This window comes from Phialemonium atrogriseum, assembly GCF_030411735.1.
Source record: "Phialemonium atrogriseum strain 8032-3 unplaced genomic scaffold QBC33scaffold_13, whole genome shotgun sequence".
Taxonomy (NCBI): domain Eukaryota; kingdom Fungi; phylum Ascomycota; class Sordariomycetes; order Cephalothecales; family Cephalothecaceae; genus Phialemonium; species Phialemonium atrogriseum.
The window spans coordinates 707,340-724,743 of record NW_026848150.1 but is presented as its reverse complement, the minus strand read 5'-3'; the positions used below and the strand labels follow the sequence as shown (position 1 = coordinate 724,743).

General features: G+C 57.4%; 5 protein-coding genes across 5 annotated transcripts; 2 read left to right on the top strand and 3 right to left on the bottom strand.

Annotated features, from left to right (window-relative positions):
• Window positions 1-33: 33 nt before the first annotated feature.
• QBC33DRAFT_587590 (kinase-like domain-containing protein) lies at window positions 34-1,397 on the top strand (the record flags this gene model as incomplete). Its single annotated transcript, XM_060431520.1, has 5 exons — window positions 34-106; window positions 182-223; window positions 289-467; window positions 550-1,230; window positions 1,290-1,397. 5 exons carry the CDS (start codon window positions 34-36, stop codon window positions 1,395-1,397), a joined length of 1,083 nt encoding a protein of 360 aa, XP_060283412.1.
• Window positions 1,398-2,554: 1,157 nt separating this feature from the next.
• Window positions 2,555-3,544, bottom strand: QBC33DRAFT_578472 (putative endoglucanase type K; the record flags this gene model as incomplete). The annotated part of the gene is made up of 3 exons (XM_060431064.1): window positions 2,555-2,811; window positions 2,928-2,958; window positions 3,101-3,544. 3 exons carry the CDS (start codon window positions 3,542-3,544, stop codon window positions 2,555-2,557), a joined length of 732 nt encoding a protein of 243 aa, XP_060283411.1.
• Window positions 3,545-4,395: 851 nt separating this feature from the next.
• QBC33DRAFT_80657 (heterokaryon incompatibility protein Het-C-domain-containing protein) lies at window positions 4,396-7,368 on the bottom strand. Its single transcript, XM_060433096.1, has 4 exons — window positions 7,119-7,368; window positions 6,474-7,031; window positions 5,680-6,404; window positions 4,396-5,612 (listed from the first exon to the last, which is right to left on the bottom strand). The coding sequence occupies exons 1-4, from the start codon at window positions 7,249-7,251 to the stop codon at window positions 4,413-4,415; spliced, it is 2,616 nt and encodes an 871-aa protein (XP_060283410.1). The 5' UTR covers window positions 7,252-7,368; the 3' UTR covers window positions 4,396-4,412.
• A 2,227-nt stretch (window positions 7,369-9,595) lies between these two features.
• QBC33DRAFT_80598 (uncharacterized protein) lies at window positions 9,596-11,743 on the top strand. The gene is made up of 2 exons (XM_060433095.1): window positions 9,596-9,958; window positions 10,551-11,743. The coding sequence occupies exons 1-2, from the start codon at window positions 9,833-9,835 to the stop codon at window positions 11,388-11,390; spliced, it is 966 nt and encodes a 321-aa protein (XP_060283409.1). The 5' UTR covers window positions 9,596-9,832; the 3' UTR covers window positions 11,391-11,743.
• A 437-nt stretch (window positions 11,744-12,180) lies between these two features.
• On the bottom strand, window positions 12,181-17,368 carry QBC33DRAFT_578470 (uncharacterized protein; the record flags this gene model as incomplete). The annotated part of the gene is made up of 4 exons (XM_060431063.1): window positions 12,181-13,402; window positions 13,482-14,668; window positions 14,791-14,877; window positions 15,689-17,368. 4 exons carry the CDS (start codon window positions 17,366-17,368, stop codon window positions 12,181-12,183), a joined length of 4,176 nt encoding a protein of 1,391 aa, XP_060283408.1.
• Between the last annotated feature and the right edge of the window lie 36 nt (window positions 17,369-17,404).

Sequence of the window (17,404 nt, the reverse complement as noted above, 5' to 3'; positions counted from 1 at the left end):
CAACGACGCGCATCGCATCCAACCGTCTTCAAGATGGCGCGAGTCTATTCTGAGGTCAACCAGAACATGCCCAGGTCGTACTGGGATTACGACTCGGTCAATATCAGTGAGCTGACCCTCCTCCAGCACCCGCACTCGTCCCGCGCGCGGCGATATGTTTACTGATCCTCGTGGTTTCTAGGCTGGGGTGTTTTGGAGAACTACGAAGTGGTGCGAAAGATCGGTTTGTTCTGCCCAGTAGTCCCTCTGTGCCCTCACCCACGCGACTCCCTACTGACCACCTCTAAGGCCGCGGAAAGTATTCTGAGGTCTTCGAAGGCATCAACGTAGTCAACTACCAGAAATGCGTCATCAAGGTGTTGAAGCCGGTTAAGAAGAAGAAGATCAAGCGAGAGATCAAAATCCTACAAAACCTAGCCGGAGGGCCCAACGTCGTTGCGCTGCTCGACGTGGTGAGGGACTCCCAGGTACGTTCTAGGCCTCTCGTCCTTCACCGGTCTTGCCCCAGGCCTGCCCTACCTCCTGGCCCCATGCTGACGAAACAACCAGAGCAAAACGCCATCACTAATCTTCGAATACGTCAATAATACCGACTTTCGGAGCCTCTACCCCAAGTTCAACGACATCGATGTCAGATACTACATCTCTGAGCTGTTGAAGGCGCTCGACTTCTGTCACAGCAAGGGCATCATGCACCGAGATGTGAAGCCTCATAACGTTATGATCGATCATGAGAACAGGAAGGCATGTTTCGTCCTTCCCTCAACCAACTGCGTCTCCTGCCAACAAGCTAACCCCGCCCGTTTCCAGTTGCGTCTTATTGACTGGGGTCTGGCGGAATTCTACCATCCTGGCACCGAGTACAATGTCCGAGTAGCCTCGCGCTACTTTAAGGGCCCTGAGCTACTGGTTGACTTCCAGGAGTATGACTACAGTCTGGATATGTGGAGCCTCGGGGCAATGTTCGCGTCCATGATCTTCCGCAAGGAGCCCTTCTTCCACGGAAATAGTAACTCGGACCAACTCGTCAAGATTGCTAAGGTCCTCGGGACGGATGATCTGTTCGACTATTTGGACAAGTATGAGATTGAGCTCGATGCCCAGTACGACGACATTCTCGGGAGGTTCCAGAAGAAGCCGTGGCACAGCTTTGTGAACTCGGAGAACCAGCGGTTCGTCAGCAACGAGGCAATCGACTTCCTGGACAAGCTTCTGAGATACGACCACCAAGTATGTACTATCAGTTCCCACATATGCGGGCTTGACGATGTGCTAACATGTACCGCCAGGAACGCCTCACTGCGAAAGAGGCGATGGCCCACCCTTACTTCAACCCGATCCGTGACGAGGCGACCATGCAGCAGTACCTGGGTACGGGTGGCAGCGCCCACACCTAGAAGGGGCAAGGAAATCGCGTACCATTTCCCAGACCTGCGAGGGACGCGTACAAGATGCTGAAGGATCCCCTTCGGTCGCGCGGACGCGGGTTTGCACCTCCACGGACATGGAGTGAAACCGTACCTGTCCGGAACCGAGCTGCGGGTGCGTCTCGATGGGAAGAATCTGAAGGGTCGAAGCAGTGCAGGTTGCGGGTTGCGGTGCTGCGGAAGATTCGGCGTATCTCCGCTCGACATGCTGTTGTTTTCGTCGGTCCAATATGCGAGGAGTTTTATGAACTGCTATGGAGGCGTTATGCGAAGGGGGCTTTCCATAATCGATTCATCGCAACATCTATAGGCTTACACGGAATGGACTCGTTCATCGCTTATCGAAATCAAGGAGCACAAGGCAACAGAATATGGTGAGTAGCGGGTGTTTTCGGTAGCAGCATGAGTGCGTTGCATATCGTTTCGAGCAGAGTTCAATGAGATATCACTGTAGAGTTTGACTTGACAAAAGTCAGGGACCTTGGTAGGCACCCTGTGACCTCCGCCCCTGATCTTCCCCCCCCCTAATAACTCAAATGCATAGATTATTTAGCCTGGAGTTATTGAAAACTTCGCGTTTGTCGGATTAAGACCCCGGCACCCTTGGGGTGATTGGACGTAATTCCGGACTCACAATTGCCCAAGGGGCTCCTGTCTGTCTTGACCTTAGCCTGGGGAACAACCTACTGGCCCTACAGTCTACAACAATGGAAACCGAATCCACCACCCCACCAGGAACGGGGGGCTCTCTCTTGAGTGTTCAACTGCGTGTGGTATGAGATCTCGACCACGAGCGGAGCGTCATGAATGGCCGGTTGAGCAAGGAATGTGTTGGAAGACGAAATCGTCGTGGGATTTATATCATGAAAGGGGTGGCTGCCCGGACTGGACTGACTGAAACAGACGGTTTCTTCAGGTGTGAACAGTTTGGATGCAACTGGCAACCCACGTGCTCGAGAGTTTTCGACTCCAATATATATATATATATATATATAAACATATCAGAGGCTATATACGAGGTCCTCGACAGAGGCAGCCACGAATATGTACAAAGGCATGACGAAATGCCGCATGGCACACCACCACAACTACCCTTCCTGAGTTCCTCCTCTCCTAGCCAACGAGACCTAGGAGCTGGAGCCGGTGGGCGTCTCGTCGATGACGTCGTTCTGGCGGGTGCAGCCGCTCTTCTCGGTGATGGCGGCCGGGCAGGCGACCTGCTGGAAGCTGACGGACGGGTTGTCGGCGCCCTGGAACCAGTCGAAGCGGAAGTAGCAGCCGTCCTTGAGCGCTGCGGGAAAGCTGTCGCAGTCGCTGCGCGAGCCGACTCCGCCGTACCGCTCGCCCCAGCCGTTGGACGGGGCGCCGTACTGGTTGGTGCAGGCTGTAATGGGTTAGCAACGTTGCTGCTGCTGCTGCTGCTAGGTAGGGCTTCTTGATGGGGGGTGTCAAAGTAAGGGAAGAGATATGGAGCTGGAGGTTAGGGGGAGCTTGACTTACCGTTGAACTGCCCAACGCCTCCTCCGGGAATCTAGAAGAAGATTCATGTCAGTCACCGTCTCATGCATCCGTTTCTCGTTTTCACTTCTCGCTTCTCGCTCTCTCTGCCTCTGCCTCTTCTTCCCCTCCACCGTCCACACCCTGCCACACACCAGAACAAGGAACGGACTTACAGCCAAGTCAAAGTGGTTATTCCCCAGGTCCCCGCCCGTGTTGGTAGCCTGGACGATCATCTTCTTCCCGCTGACGGGCCCGCTCGTGAAGGTGAGCTCGTAGCAGGCGCAGCACCAGTTGGCCTCGTTGCTGCCGGAGATGCTTACGGCGGACCAACCGTAGGCAAGGTTATCATCGACGGCCCACGGGCTCTGCGACGAGCACATGAAGGCGCTACCGCCGTTGTCGCACCCGGACTTTGTGTTGCCCCCGTCGTCGAGCGGGCTGTCATTCTTGTCACACGTCTGCACCGGCGTCAGCGAGTTGCTCTTCTTCGGCCACGCGCAGCTCGGCTTGCAGCAGTCCCAGTACCGCGTCGTCTGGCCCGACCCCGAGGAGCCCTGGGCGGACACCTCGAGGAAGAAGGGGACGAGGGCGATGAGGGTGGAGAGCGGGAGACGCATTTTCTTGTTGTTTTCTTTTGGGGGGAAGGGGGAGAATTCTAGCAAGAACCGAGGCCAAGGAAAGACGAGAGACCCTTAACCGGGAAAGCTCAACTTATAAGAATGTTCGCGCCGCAGGATCGGCCATCAAACATATACCCACCTTGCGACATAGTGGCTACACCAGCCGGGTCCAGAAAACCCTGGGCGCCCAGTCGAGAACCACTCGACAACCCCGAACAAAGAGTATGTCCCAAGAGGGTAGGTATAATATCCAAATGAAACAATCTCTGCGAAGAGCGGGATAGTGGGCCCGAAGAGCCCGATATTATATGACGACCAGGAGGAGATCGAGGAGATCCCTCACAAGGAACGGAGGTCCCAAAAAGAGAAATGTAGGCCCGCCGGCAACATCACCCGTTTGCAAGGGGTGGGGGTGTGTGTTCTATTTTCTCTGGAGCTCCGAGATGATCGGCGTCTGGGGGATTTAGGGTCGTGGTTGATATCAACCCCCTCTTATGGCCTCACACGCCCTTCCCCGCACACTCAACTTCCCGTTGAGGTGTGGAGATACAGTTGATCCCCCATATTAATCGCTTTGCGAGGGGTTTGTAACTGGGCAGAAAGGCAGGGTATGCAAGGGCAGTTGCAGGCAAATAGATGGTGAATGGAACGGCAGCTCTTAGTACGGACCACTCCATTTTTATTCGGTACCTTTTTGGTGTTGCTGCTCGCCTACTCGAGCGCGTGTGCGGTTCTCGGTCAACCTACCATATCGCGTCGAGTCGAAACAGGTCCGTCCAGTGACCTTAGGCGTATGAACCGGGTATATCTGACTAGGCGACCTGGTACCTAGTCAAGCAGTTATTCCCCGAGATCCCACTCCCCTCTAGAAGCCCCAGCCACCACCACCACGACGCTCCCCGCGGTTTTCGTCGCGGGCCTCTTCAAACGTCTCTTCGGCTTGCCGAGCAATGTTCTCGAGGATGTTACCGCCGAGAGATCCCAACCCTCCACCCCAGCCGCCTGAGCCGCCGTCGTCGCGGCGCTCCTCCTCACGCTGCTCACCATAGCCCTCCTCACGATGATGATGACGACGACCACCGCCCGAACCTCCGGTGTCATCGTCGCGCCGTTCGCCATGACTCTCACGCCCGCCGCTCCAGTTACTGACCTCTTCCTGGCGTCGGAACCCGCCTTGGCTGTCCTCCCATGTGCGCTCAGTGCGCTCCTCGTAGCCCCCACCGTAGCTCGGACGCGTATCGGTGCGTTCCTCGTAGCCGTATCCCTGCTGCTGCTGCTGGCCTCCATAGCGGTCACTGCTCTGATCTTGTTCGTAGCGGCGGTACTCAGTGCGCTCGCCACCGCCAGGGTACTGCGTCTCCGAGTACTGAGCCTGGCCGTAGCGGTCGCCTTGGCGGCCGTACTCGGAGACTGTCTGGTTGTAGCCGCCATCATCAGTGCGGCCGCTGGAATGATAGGTGGTCGTCTGCTCCTCCTTGGAGCCGCCACCAAAGAGATTGCCAGCAACGGCGCCAAGCAGGCCCCCTAGCACGCCGCCTCCGCCGCCTCCGCCGCCTCCGCCGCTAGAGTGGGAGCTCTGCTGGTCAAATGTGGGAAGGTGGATGCCGGTTTGGCTCGCGACGATGTTTGACACGCCGCTGGTGAAGCCGCCCATGATGGCGCCCGCTGCGGCGTCGACGATCCTGTCTTCCATGGTTCCGCCCGAGGGGAACTGCTTATGCATACCGATCGGCTTACCGCAGCCGTGGCCGGTGTCGTGGACGCCCTCCTTATGGTTCTCGCCCTGGAAGACGCCGTCCCGGCTCAGCTTGCGACGATAGTCGTCCTTCTCGCGGTCTCCTTTCTCGTTCCACCACTCTTCCACGGACCTAAACATGAGGTGGCGGCCATCGCTAGCACCATCCTCGCCCATATCCCGCTGGGCGGGATGGTGGAACACACCGTAGATGATGCGATTGACCGTGCGGTTGATGTCGATATTCTCGTTGTCCCAGGCCTCCATGAGCTGAGGGACGACCCAGCCAACCACCTTGGAGGCGGTACGTCCGGCAATTTCGTTGAGGAGCTGCCACCGATGTCTCTGTTTAGCGATCATGTACGAATGTCTGCGGTTCGCCGGAGCCAGCACTTACGTTAGAGAAGTGATCCTTTGACAACATCGAGTGGGTCGGGTCAGAGGAGTTGTCGTCGTCGAAGACAATGTGCTGCTCATCCTTGCTGCTCTGGATGATCTCAGACGAGCCGGTTCGCATCTCGTTCTTGACCTGGTTGAGCACGGGGATGATAAATGGTGCAATGATGGAGAAGACGAAGATGGACAACTGGTCCTCTAGCTGCTCAATGAGCTTGGGCAAGACGGGGATCTTCTCAATAGCTTGGGAGATGCTTTGCAGCAGTTCATCGTGGAAATTGATGGCGGGCATGATCTGCTTGAAAAGCTGCTGGATGTATCTCGTGTACTCCTCGGGCTCTCTCGGAGAGACGCTCATCTGCTGCATCTGGGCGGCGCTGGCGTTGTCCTGGATATTGTGCAGCTGCTGCTTCTTATCCTCGCCGCCGAAAATACCGTCGGGAATCATGCCAAGTAGGTTCTGCAGGACGCTGGTGTCGCTCTTCTTGCTGTTCTCAAGGGTCCCTTCAAGCACATCAAGCTCGTTCTGGGTCAACTTGTCCGAGACCTCGCCGGCGACCGAGTGCAAGAAATCAACACCCCCGAAGGTGCCGGTGGTGATAGGATAGACCGAGTGGCGAGCTCCGCGAAGCCGCATCTGGGTCCCGCGGCCGACGTGAGGGAAGATATCGCGCTCTCCCATCTCGATCAAGGCGAGTTCCGTGTAGTTGCTGTGGGCAAGGAAATCTGTTCGGTTGGGTCAGCAAAAGCCCAAAGGTGGGCACGACAGCGAGGGGACAGCTTGGGCGAGCGTACCTTCCAAACAATGCAAGCCGCTGCCCATGACGCGCAGGGCTTCATAGAGATCCTCCTTTTTCTGGTTGCGGTGATACCGGCGGCCAAGCTCGATACATGTAGTAAGCAGGCGACGGACATGAATGGCGCTGTTCATGATGCCTACACGCTCGTTCGCGATGTAGTTCTTCATGCCGGTCTCTGGGTCAATGGCCAGCTCGACGCGCTCATCAACAGGACCACGAAGCCGCCGATCGTATTGCGTGGCGTCGAGGTTGTCGGCGTAGTCCTTCGGGTTGTCAATGTGTTCCTCAGGTCGGTAGGTGCCCAGGCGGTCGGCGGTGACTTCGAACTCGCGGCTTCCGTACCCGAAGGTCAAGAAGCCGAGCACGGCAACCAGAAGGCGGATGGCCTCGGCAGAGACAGCCTTCACGGTGCCGACATCGATGGCCTGGGAGTAGTCCCGCAGCCAATTGCCGAAGTAGACTCGAGTGACCATGAGCTTGTCGAATTTCTTGCCGCCGGCAGCGCGGGCCATGAGAACCTGGAGGAGGACGTCTTCGATGTCGCCATGGCGCCCTGTGCATCGCGAGTGTCCCCGGTTAGCTGGGATTCCACAAAGAGGAAGATGAGCTGCGAGAAAAGGGGTTGGATGGCTTGGCTCACAGTTCTGCCCCTCTACTTTGGAGATTCCAGCAATGTTGCCAGCTCCAAAGGCTAGAGTCGGGCGGGCGAAGACGAAGATTAGGAGAAAGCCCAGGACGAGGGGAGAAGAAAAGGGCCTGGCAGAGAATGCCATGACTGCAGTGGAGAGCGTATCACTATTCCTGGTGCGAGCGATGACGTTTAACCCCGCTGTTGAGTGTTGCAAGTGTTGTGAGTGTCGATAAGTCCACAGTTCAGCGGGAGAACTGTCGTTGTAGTTGGGAGAAGGGACCAAGCTAAATGGGTGAAGTGACGGTGAATACGAAAACGAGAGGCTTTATGCGTCAGGTAGCTGGTGTGTGCGAGAGGAGGAGGACTAAGCTAAATACCTAGACCTCTCCGTATGTGCAACTCTGAAGTGACGCCGGCATTGGAAACATGCCAAGAATCCCTATGCGCCTGTGAGCATCCAGGTTGGGATCATGGCGGGGCAAGGGACCAGCTGAGAATGGAGGGGTTCACAAGGATCGATGGGCGTTAGTGAGGGGGTTAGGCGGGGGCCAAGGTACCCTTTCGCGGGAGGTACCTAGGTACCTAGGTAATTCCCCTTCAGGCACCTACTTTGTAGCACGAAACGAGGTATGTACCTAGGTACTTACCTCAGGTCCCCTGGGTGAGGCATGATTCGCTGAAGAAATGACGATCCACACCCAACCCCTCAGTTACTATGTACCCACGTACCGTCCCCTCCAACTCACTCAGCGTTTGCCATTCGATCTACAGTGCGCACTGTACGACGCCCAAGACTGGTGCTAGTCGCATGTTACAGGCAGGGCAGTTGAATTGGGAAATATCTCTGCTCCAATTAGCGTGTGGAATCATCTGTGTTTTTCAGTCAAGAAGTGATGATTCCCAGTAGTGTGAAGCTTTCTAAAGATGGCGTTCCTTTCCAATCCAACACTTGCGGCTGGACGTTGATAAGAGAGACGTGCTAGCTCTACCTAAAAGTCTCTCTGCCAGGAACGTCGCGCCGTTGCTTCTGAAACCAATGGAGTGATGGACCTTACCTCATAAGCCAGCCAACCTACCTCAGGTACCTACGCAACTGACCAGTGTATGGGGGGGCGGGCCGGGGGGGGGTTGCCTAGAGATGAACAAACACAAGCTGCACCTCTTCTGTGCAGCGTAAGGCATCAACAGCCACGCGTCGGCCCAAGCTCCCATTAGGTCATGTTTGTCGCACGTACAAGTACAGTGCAACCCTATTATGGATTCGCAGTACGGATGCCAGAAGGATTGTGATGCCCGCCGTTTGTCTAGGTATGAAAGACGGTTTCCACGTGCAAGAGAAGACGAAGAGGTTGTGACTCGAGCCGCCAGATACGTTTCTCAATAACGGGATGTCAGACAAGTGCTCATGAGAGCTACGAGCGTCTAAATCAGATGATGGCGAACGGTGAGGTATATAGTAGGTTGGTTCTCTTGTGAGGTTAAGTTTAAGGGGTGGATTATCCAGGGAGGTAATTCAGAAGGCCGAGCGAAAACCATTATCATGAGACCCAGTGGTCGACTGCTGTAAATGATGGCATTTGTGGTCCTCAGAAGCGCCGAAATTCAGAAGGGGTTGGGGTTGTGCTGAAATTGCATCAAGCACTTTACCTTTTGGGGGAGGAAGTAACAGGTTGATGGATTGCGCCCTGCGCCCCAAAGCAATGTGTGCTGCTGCAAAGTGCAGACCGCGCCTTCTTCTCCGGCAGACCCCTGCTGCTTTTGGGGGTAGCCTGGATTTCCAGTGCCCCATAGGCTGGATCGCGCCCCATTTTGAGATTCGGGGTTGGACATAAACTGGGCCACTGGCTGGCGACTGGGTTCAGGCCTGCCCACCCCCCCAACCCCAAAACAGAGGTCAACATGCTGCTGGGGTCAGTATTTCGGCACCATAAACACGGATTCAATCCGCTATGGCGAACCCGTCGCGCTGGCGACAGAACACCAAATCACAGAAAATCAAAGAGATGGTCTGTAAGCGGAGGAAAACGAAAGGACCAGCGGACCAACCTAGCAAGAAACTGCTAGATCACTGAAAGTGACAGTCGATTGCGGTAGGGAGGGACCATGAGAGTACCTATAATTTCAACCAGCTGGGTCAGGTACCTACGACTTTCGTTGTGGTGGTGGTTGTTCTGTTGTTGGAAGGGAACCTAGAAAAAGGAAAAAGGACTGAGGAGGGATGGCTGGAAATCCAAGCTGACAGTGCGGTGATTTGCGCCTGTAGTCCTGGAGTAAAACTGGAGAGAGCGAGATGGGAAATACCTGCCAGGTAGACCGTTTTGGGTACCTGGTAGTAAATAGGCAGGAGGCGGATGTATTGGTTAGTGGTGTGAAATGGTGTGGTAGGCGCGCCAGGCTCACTGTCAGCATACAGTGACTGCTGATCTGACAAATTTTTATTTTTTTAATAAATTTCTGCCCCCCCCCTTGCCCAGGCCAGCGACAATCAGCACTGGCCGACCCCTTCAAGTGCCACCGCTTATATTCTCGGGGTCCCCCGTCCTCCCCCGAACGCCCCAACCCTGCCTTGGAATTTTTTTCCTCTCGTCCTCACCCTTCATTTCCAGGTTTTCCAGCACCTCCCGTGCCGAATCTTCAGCTTCTCTCCACCACCACCCACTATAATTACTATTCGGCACAACACGCCAGCGAGCGCACAAGCATAAAACCCAAAACCCAAAACAATGCCGCGCCCACCAAAGAACAAGGCCGTTGAGCCCGTCCTCGCCGCTGCTCTCCCCGCCGCTGCTCCTCTGCTCGCGCCTGCGAAGGTCATCGATGTTGACAACTTCATTCGCGTGAGAGACTCGGTAAGCAAGCTTCACTTTTGTTTCGGTAGCTCGATCGCCATTGCAGGCACTGCAATATTTATCATATCCCCCCTCGTGCGTCGCCCTCGACGTCGCTCCATTCCGTCCTGCCTCAATTCTACCGCCCCAACCCCAGACCACAACAACCGCGATGCGACTGCGCGCATTTTCCCTTTTAGTCCGCACTCATCCGTCCTTCTGCATCATTGAGCATCCCCATGCCAGTCACCCCAACACCCAGCTGTTGCAGCCAGCTAGTCTTCAAGTAGAGACAATTGCTGTACAGGCCATCATTCATATCTCATATCGCGGCGCCGCAGCGTCTGAATCCCTTTCCCCGCCATGGCGTGACTCGGGGCTCCGACGCGACCATTGTTTACATTGTGTGAATTGTGCTTTGTTCACCCCACCATCTCAAGGAGCTATGGCCACAGAGACCCAAGCTCCTTGCTCCCCTGTTTCCCTGCTTCCCTGCTTCCATGCTCCCGCAGCTTTAATTTTATCATCCACCCCCGCCAAAATCTTACCGGCCTTCCCGCAAAGTGCAGTCTAGCTCGACAGGTATTGGTTGCTAACCATCTCGGAATAAAAGGTCTATGCCCGCTTGACCACCATCCAGGACTTGATTAAGAGTTTCTCGGTTGACTACCTGCGCCAGACCAACCTCCTCCTCGGGGAAGGCACTAATCTTGACAATGTTCCGGACGCCGGCGTCTTCGACAATGCTCTGGGCGGCCTCCTGCCGCAGCCATTCCCGTTGGCCGCGCCCGTTGAGGAGAAGAAGGAGCGCAAGAAGCGCACTCATGATCTCAACGCGCCCAAACGGCCTCTGACGCCGTACTTCCTGTACATGCAGACGGCCCGCCCCATCATTGCTAGTGATCTTGGTACGGGCGCTCCCAAGGGCGCTGTTCAAGAAGAGGGGCGTCGCCGGTGGGCTGACATGGGAGCCTCCGAGAAGCAGGGCTGGAACCAGGCGTACCAGTACAACCTGCGCCTCTATAACGCGCGTGTTCAGGCCTACAAGCGCGGCAACGCCGCCGCCAGGGACATGAGCGACGAGGAGGCCCTCAAGTTTGCCGACGAGTATAACATCGAGATGCCCGTCAGCGCAGCGATCGAGGAGCCGCTGGCCAACGAGCAGGACGCCATCGCCGAGCAGCTTCAGCAGCACAGCGCCGTCGCCGATGAGGCTGACGAGGACGAAGACGAGGAGCCAGCCCCACCGGTCCCAGAGGCCAAGACGCCCCGCAAGTCTGCGAAGGAGACCCGCAAGAGGAAGACGGCCACGCCCGCCGCCGCCGAGGCCGATAGCAAGGCCGCCGCCACGCCTGCGAGCCCGGACAGGAAGCGCAAGCGAACCTCCAAGGCTGCCGCCGAGGTGGTGGAGGAACCTAAGAAGTCTGGTCGCAAGAAGACTAAGAGCAGCTAATAACCTGCCTGAGGTGGCTGGATTCGGTCAGCTGCGCTTGACTGTTCCTCTTGTCATGATGCCTGCCAGATCCGTCTTTCTTGTCTCGCGCTTTTCGGAGGGGCTGGTTTCTTCCCCCATGACCTCCTGGTATCTCGCACTATTCCCCCTACCTTCTCAGGATGGGATTGCCAGATCGTGTGTTTAGGGGGGGTGTTGGGGCGCAGCACTTCTTATCACTGTTACATGCTTTCATTAGGGTTTATGTAGGTATTGTCATTGGACGACGGCAAGGGGCTAGGGAGGTTTTTCCTTTTTCAGGCGGGCTTTGGTCGTGGTATTTTCCCTCGCTAGGACTCGGTAGGGCTGGGGGATTGTGAAAAGGGGAGGGGAGGGAATGGGCATTGATTGTTACGGATGGGTTACGAAGATGACCATGAATTGTGTAACTAACTATATTTCGCCTGCTTTTATCAACGCGTGCCGCGACAGTACCTAACGATTCAAACGAACCGATTACACTGAGTGATCGCCTCGTAGGGCTGCACATGCTGCAGTCGCGCAAGACTAGGTAGTTGGTTTGCAGTAACCCTGCCCAATATCGCGTCATCGGCAATTGCGTGACTTGCATTGAGCCTCATCTGGCATTGATATTGCTGTGGTAGGACCATGGTAGATAGGTATTCATTATTTCCCTTCCCTCAGGTAATCTCGCTCTCTCCCTCAAATGGCAACCAAGAGACCTATTCCTAGCAAGTCCAACGCCTGCCATGCCCCTTTCCCCCCTCATTCCGCCCCCGCGTCCTCAACCTCAGTACACATAGTACGCCTGCGCCAGGGGCATGTCCCCGCCGGGTGCGGCGGTACAGAGCTGGCCGTCGGCCTCGACCTCGTAGCTCTCCGGGTCGACGCGCATGGCGGGCATGGCGTCGTTGAGGCGCATGTCCCTCTTGCCGATGTCGCGGCAGCCGCGGACGGGCTCGACGCGCTTGCCCAGGCCGTAGCCCAGGGCGGCGCGGCCGGACTCGTCGGAGACGCTGGCGCGCGACACGAAGGCGATGCTCGTCGAGGGCACGGCGGGGCCGAACATTGGGCGGCCGATGGTCGGCTCGACGGTCGGGATCGAGGCGTTGAGGTCGCCCATCATGGAGTAGGCGATCAGGCCGCCCTTGATGACCATGCTGGGCTTGGTGCCGAACCAGGCAGGGTCCCAGACCACGAGGTCGGCCAGCTTGCCGACCTCGACGCTGCCGATCAGGTGGGCCATGCCCTGAGCGATGGCCGGGTTGACCGTGTACTTTGCAATGTAGCGGCGCACGCGGAAGTTGTCGGCGTCGGTGCCGCGGTCTTCGGGCAGCGGGCCCCTCTGGTCGCGGTTCTTGTGGGCCGTGTGCCAGGTGCGCAGCACGACCTCGCCGCACCGGCCCATGGCCTGGCTGTCGCTGCTCATTATGCTGATGGCGCCCAGGTCGTGCAGCACGTCCTCGGCGGCGATGGTCTCGGCGCGGATGCGCGACTCGGCAAAGGCCACGTCCTCGGGGATGTCGCGCGACAGCTGGTGGCACACCATCAGCATGTCCAGGTGCTCGTCGAGCGTGTTGCGCGTAAACGGCCGCGTCGGCGTCGTCGACGACGGCAGCACGTTGGGCAGCTCCACCACGGCGATGATGTCGGGCGCGTGGCCGCCGCCCGCGCCCTCGGTGTGGTACGTGTGGATCGCCCGGCCCTTGAACGCCGCGATGCTCGACTCGACGTAGCCCGACTCGTTGAGCGTGTCGGTGTGGATGCAGCACTGCACGTCCTCCTCGTCGCACACCTCGAGGCACGTGTCGATCGCCTTGGGCGTCGCGCCCCAGTCCTCGTGCACCTTGAGCCCGCACGCCCCCGCGTAGATCTGCTCCCGGAGGCCCTCGATCCCGCTGTCGCACCCCTTGCCGGTTATGCCCACGTTTAGCGGCAGCGGGTCGCAGGCCTGGAGCATCTGGCGCATGTAGTTGGCGCCCGGAGTGCAAGTCGTCGCACACGAGTTGGCGCTGTGATAGAAAACGTTTTGGTCAGCAGGGTCAAACAAGCATGGATGGAATTGCGCGAGTTGGGAAGGTTCTCTTTTACCTCGGCCCTGTTCCACCACCAAGGATGGTCGTGACCCCGGAAGAGATACATTCGGCCGCCTGCTCCGGACAGAGGAAATGGAAGTGGGTGTCGATTCCGCCTGCCGTGATGATCTTACCCTCACCAGCCACTATGTCGGTGCAGCTGCCGACGATCATACCCGGGGTGACGCCGTCCATGACGTCCGGATTGCCGGCCTTGCCGATGGCCACGATCATGCCGTTCTTGACGCCGATGTCGGCCTTGTAGATGCCGGTCCAGTCCACGATCAGCGCGTTGGTCACGGCCATGTCCAGGGTCACGGCGTCGGACCGCCCCGTCGCCTGGCCCATGCCGTCCCTGAGCGACTTCCCGCCACCGAATTTGCACTCGTCCCCGTACACGGTCATGTCCTTCTCGACCTTGATCCACAGGTCCGTCAGCCCCAGCCTCACCAGGTCTCCCGTCGTGGGCCCGAACATGGTCGCGTACGCTCCCCTGTCCAGGGTGGCTACGTCGATGTGGGCCATGTCGCCCGCCGGCTCCAGCGCGTGCGCGAAGCCCGCCTTCTGCATCTTGGTGACGATGTCGTCGATGCGGTCTGGGTCGACCTTGCCCGTGGCGATGCCGTTGCCTCCTTGGATGACCTTGCCGCCGGAGATCTCCACCAGGGTGACTGTCTTGACGTCGCCGGCCTCGAAGCGTATCGACGATCCCGAGGCCACGTCGAGCCGGAAGCCGTACGACCTGGCGCGGTCGAACTCGAGGTGCGGGTTCACCTCGATGAAGTGGTAGTGGCTGCCCACCTGGATCGGCCGGTCACCCTTGTTGGTGACGCGCAACCGGATGCGCCGCCGGCCCTCGTTGATCGTCAACATGCCCTTGACGGCGATGACGGCGCCGGGCTGGTTCTCCTGGGCGAAGGCCGACGCCTCGGGCATCGGGAACAAGTCCTCCGACGGCACCGGCAGGAAGCTCCCGTACAGGGCCCGCTCCAGGTCGCCGTTGTCGGTGCTGATGGGGTGGTGCACCGTCACCAGGTAGGTACCTGACGGGAAGGTCCCCTCGACCTGGATCGTGTTCAGCGTGGAAGTCACCGACGGCAACACATGGCGGCGGCCAAGCATGGTCGAGCCCAGGTTCATCAGATCAGCGACGGTGTGGTTGCCATCGCGGATGAGCTCATGGAGGTTGCTGGCAATGAGGGCCTAATTCGGGGTCGGTCAGGGCTCTTGTCAACAATATCAAAGATGCGCAGGTGGAGGAAGCGCAGTGGGGGAAGGGCCCAGGGGGGAGGGAGTGCAAACGGAGAGGTTCCAGGTTTACATACCACTGCCTCCGAGTGGTTCAGCTTGACACCTCGGGCAAGCCGTCGCTGGGCTAGGATCCCCAGCTGGGAGATGACAAGCTTATCGACCTGTTGTTGTCGGTTGCGTCAAAGTTAGCTTTCCGCATCCTTTAGCATCTGATGTCTGGCCGAATCAAAAGAAAAGGTCAATTCGTTACGTTACCTCTTTGGGCACGAGATTCATCTTGGATTGGCTACGATATTTAACACCAGTCCTTCCAGCAGGCCCGGTTGAAGAAAAAACATACGGGAAAGCGAGAAAGTGGGAACTCTAGTAGCGAGCTATCATCTTACATAGTCTTCTCCAATTGTGGACTCCACGTTTGATGCTGTCATAGGCATTCCAGTGCCGCCGACCAAGTCACTGATAAGGCTTAGATTGGTTTAACCTCACACTAACGGCTTAGTCAAACAGGGAAGGTTTCTTATCGTCTCCGTTTTGGTGGTTACCAATGGCGATCGAGACGACTATGTATGGGGTGGGTGTGGGTGTCCCTGGTTCTCGGGCTATTGGTCTGGGCATCCCAAAAAGGCGCTGATAGCTATCCATCCTGCAAATGAAGCAATCACCATCCTTGGCACAATGGGCAGACTCGCTCTACAATGAGGCATGCGGGAATTAATTAACACTGGAAAATATGCTTGCTGCTCTCGACTGGGTATCATTTATTTCATGACTAATACATAAACGTAATCATGACCTGCGTGCGGAGCTACCCTAAACCAACACCGTCTTAACGGCGGCTTCACAAAATCACGCACCGGACTGAACGCCGTATTGAAATCCAGACTGCAAAATTCGCCCAGAAACGCCGCTCACATATGCGCCCGCTTATGCTGAATCGATCAACTGCTCTTCCCCCTTCCCCCTTGCCAAGACCTCCCTGATCTTATTGTCCTCGATGGCCCTTATTCTTGCCCTTGCCAGCTCCAGCCTCTCGACGCCCTTGTTGATAGTCTCGATATGCACGCTTAGCGGCACCTCGACCCTACCGCGGGCGAGCTCCGGCTCCGCCACCCTATCGCGGAGGTCGCCCAGCCCGGCCTGGATCTTCTCGAGCTCGACGATCAGCTCGCTGACCTGCTTGACGGCGCCCGCGCGCTGGCTGTCCACCTGCCGGAGCAGGGAGAGCTGGCCGTTGAGGTTGTGAAGATGGCGGGTGTTGGCGCCCACCAGCGTCCAGAGCGTCCAGAGGATGTCGTCTTTGCGGCTCTGTATCGACTTCTGCGTTCGTGTGACAAAGTCGTAGATAATTCCCAGGTGATCCTCCGCCTTGGAGAGAGTGCGCAGCACGGCTTGCGCCTCAACTATCAGATCCGCGATCTTGTCCGACACGAGTGACGTGTGCTCAACATATTTGTCAAGCAGGATGCGCTCCGAGAATACGGCGGGTTGGAATGGCGTAAAGATCCAGCTCGCCCACTCGCTCAGCCAGCCCTCGCTGTCGCGCTCAGTGGCGATGCCGTCAAGGTACCGTGATGTCCATCTGTTGATGCTGATGACCGAGTCCACCGCAGAGCCGACGTGGGTGTTGAACTTCTGCAGATCATTGGATGCCGTTCGCGCGGCCTCGATGTATCCATCAAACTCCAGGACGAGCTCCTCCTTGCTCTGAAGGTTGCTGTATCGCACCATTGTGCGAAGATCACGCACAGAGGTTTCCGACCGCTTCATCTCCATAGGCAGCGAGACACCCTGTGCAGACTTTTCGAGAACTTCCTCGAATCGTTCTTGTATGTCCATTAACCCGTCGAACTCGACTGGTTTGTCACTGGCCGGGTGGGGAGCATCCTTGGGAATGATGGCTGGACAGAATGGCAAGTCCAGCCAGGCCACCCCTGGTACCCGGCACAGCGGAGACAAGGACGCGTAGATGGACTTGGTCGCCATGTTTTGCACAATAATCAGGCCGCCAAAAACAAAGTAGATGGCGAGGAAGATGGCGAGTGGTTTCTGCGCATAGCTGAATGCGAGGGCGATGACTCCAAGGATCCAGCTCAATATGTTAAACATTGCTCCAGGCAACGACCCTGAAACCCTGTCCCTAAACCCGCTTGGCTGGTCCTCAAAGTGACTTCCAGATTGCTCCCAGCGGCGGCCAGGCTTCATGGGACTGGCCTTGGAACTGGGCTGCCGGCGCCGAGTCGCTGGCGCCGAAGATCCACCTGACCGGATTGTTCTCGAGGAGCGGGCGCTGGCGCGTCGGGGGCTGTCAACATCAACGGTGGGCATGTAGAACTCGGGATCTGGAGAGCGGTGCCTCATGTTTTCCCTCGAGCTCTGGCGCACCGACTGCGGAACCGATGGTCGGAAAGGAGACCTTAGGATGACTTGGTCGTCATTCTCAGCCTTGTCCAAAAAGTTCTCGATGTTGTCATCCTGAGAACCCATGATACTAAACGGCTGGGACCCCGACAGCTGGGAGGGGTTGCTGGAAAGGATGAGTTCCTCGTCGTCGTCGTCACGCACGATGGAAGTATCGAAACTGTCGTTCTCGCCACCCTCGACCATGCGCCAGGAGCTCTCGACCGGCAAGTCCTGCTTCCTGGTCGCAGGCATCTTGTGCGCCACAGTGAGCAGGACGAGATCTTGGTT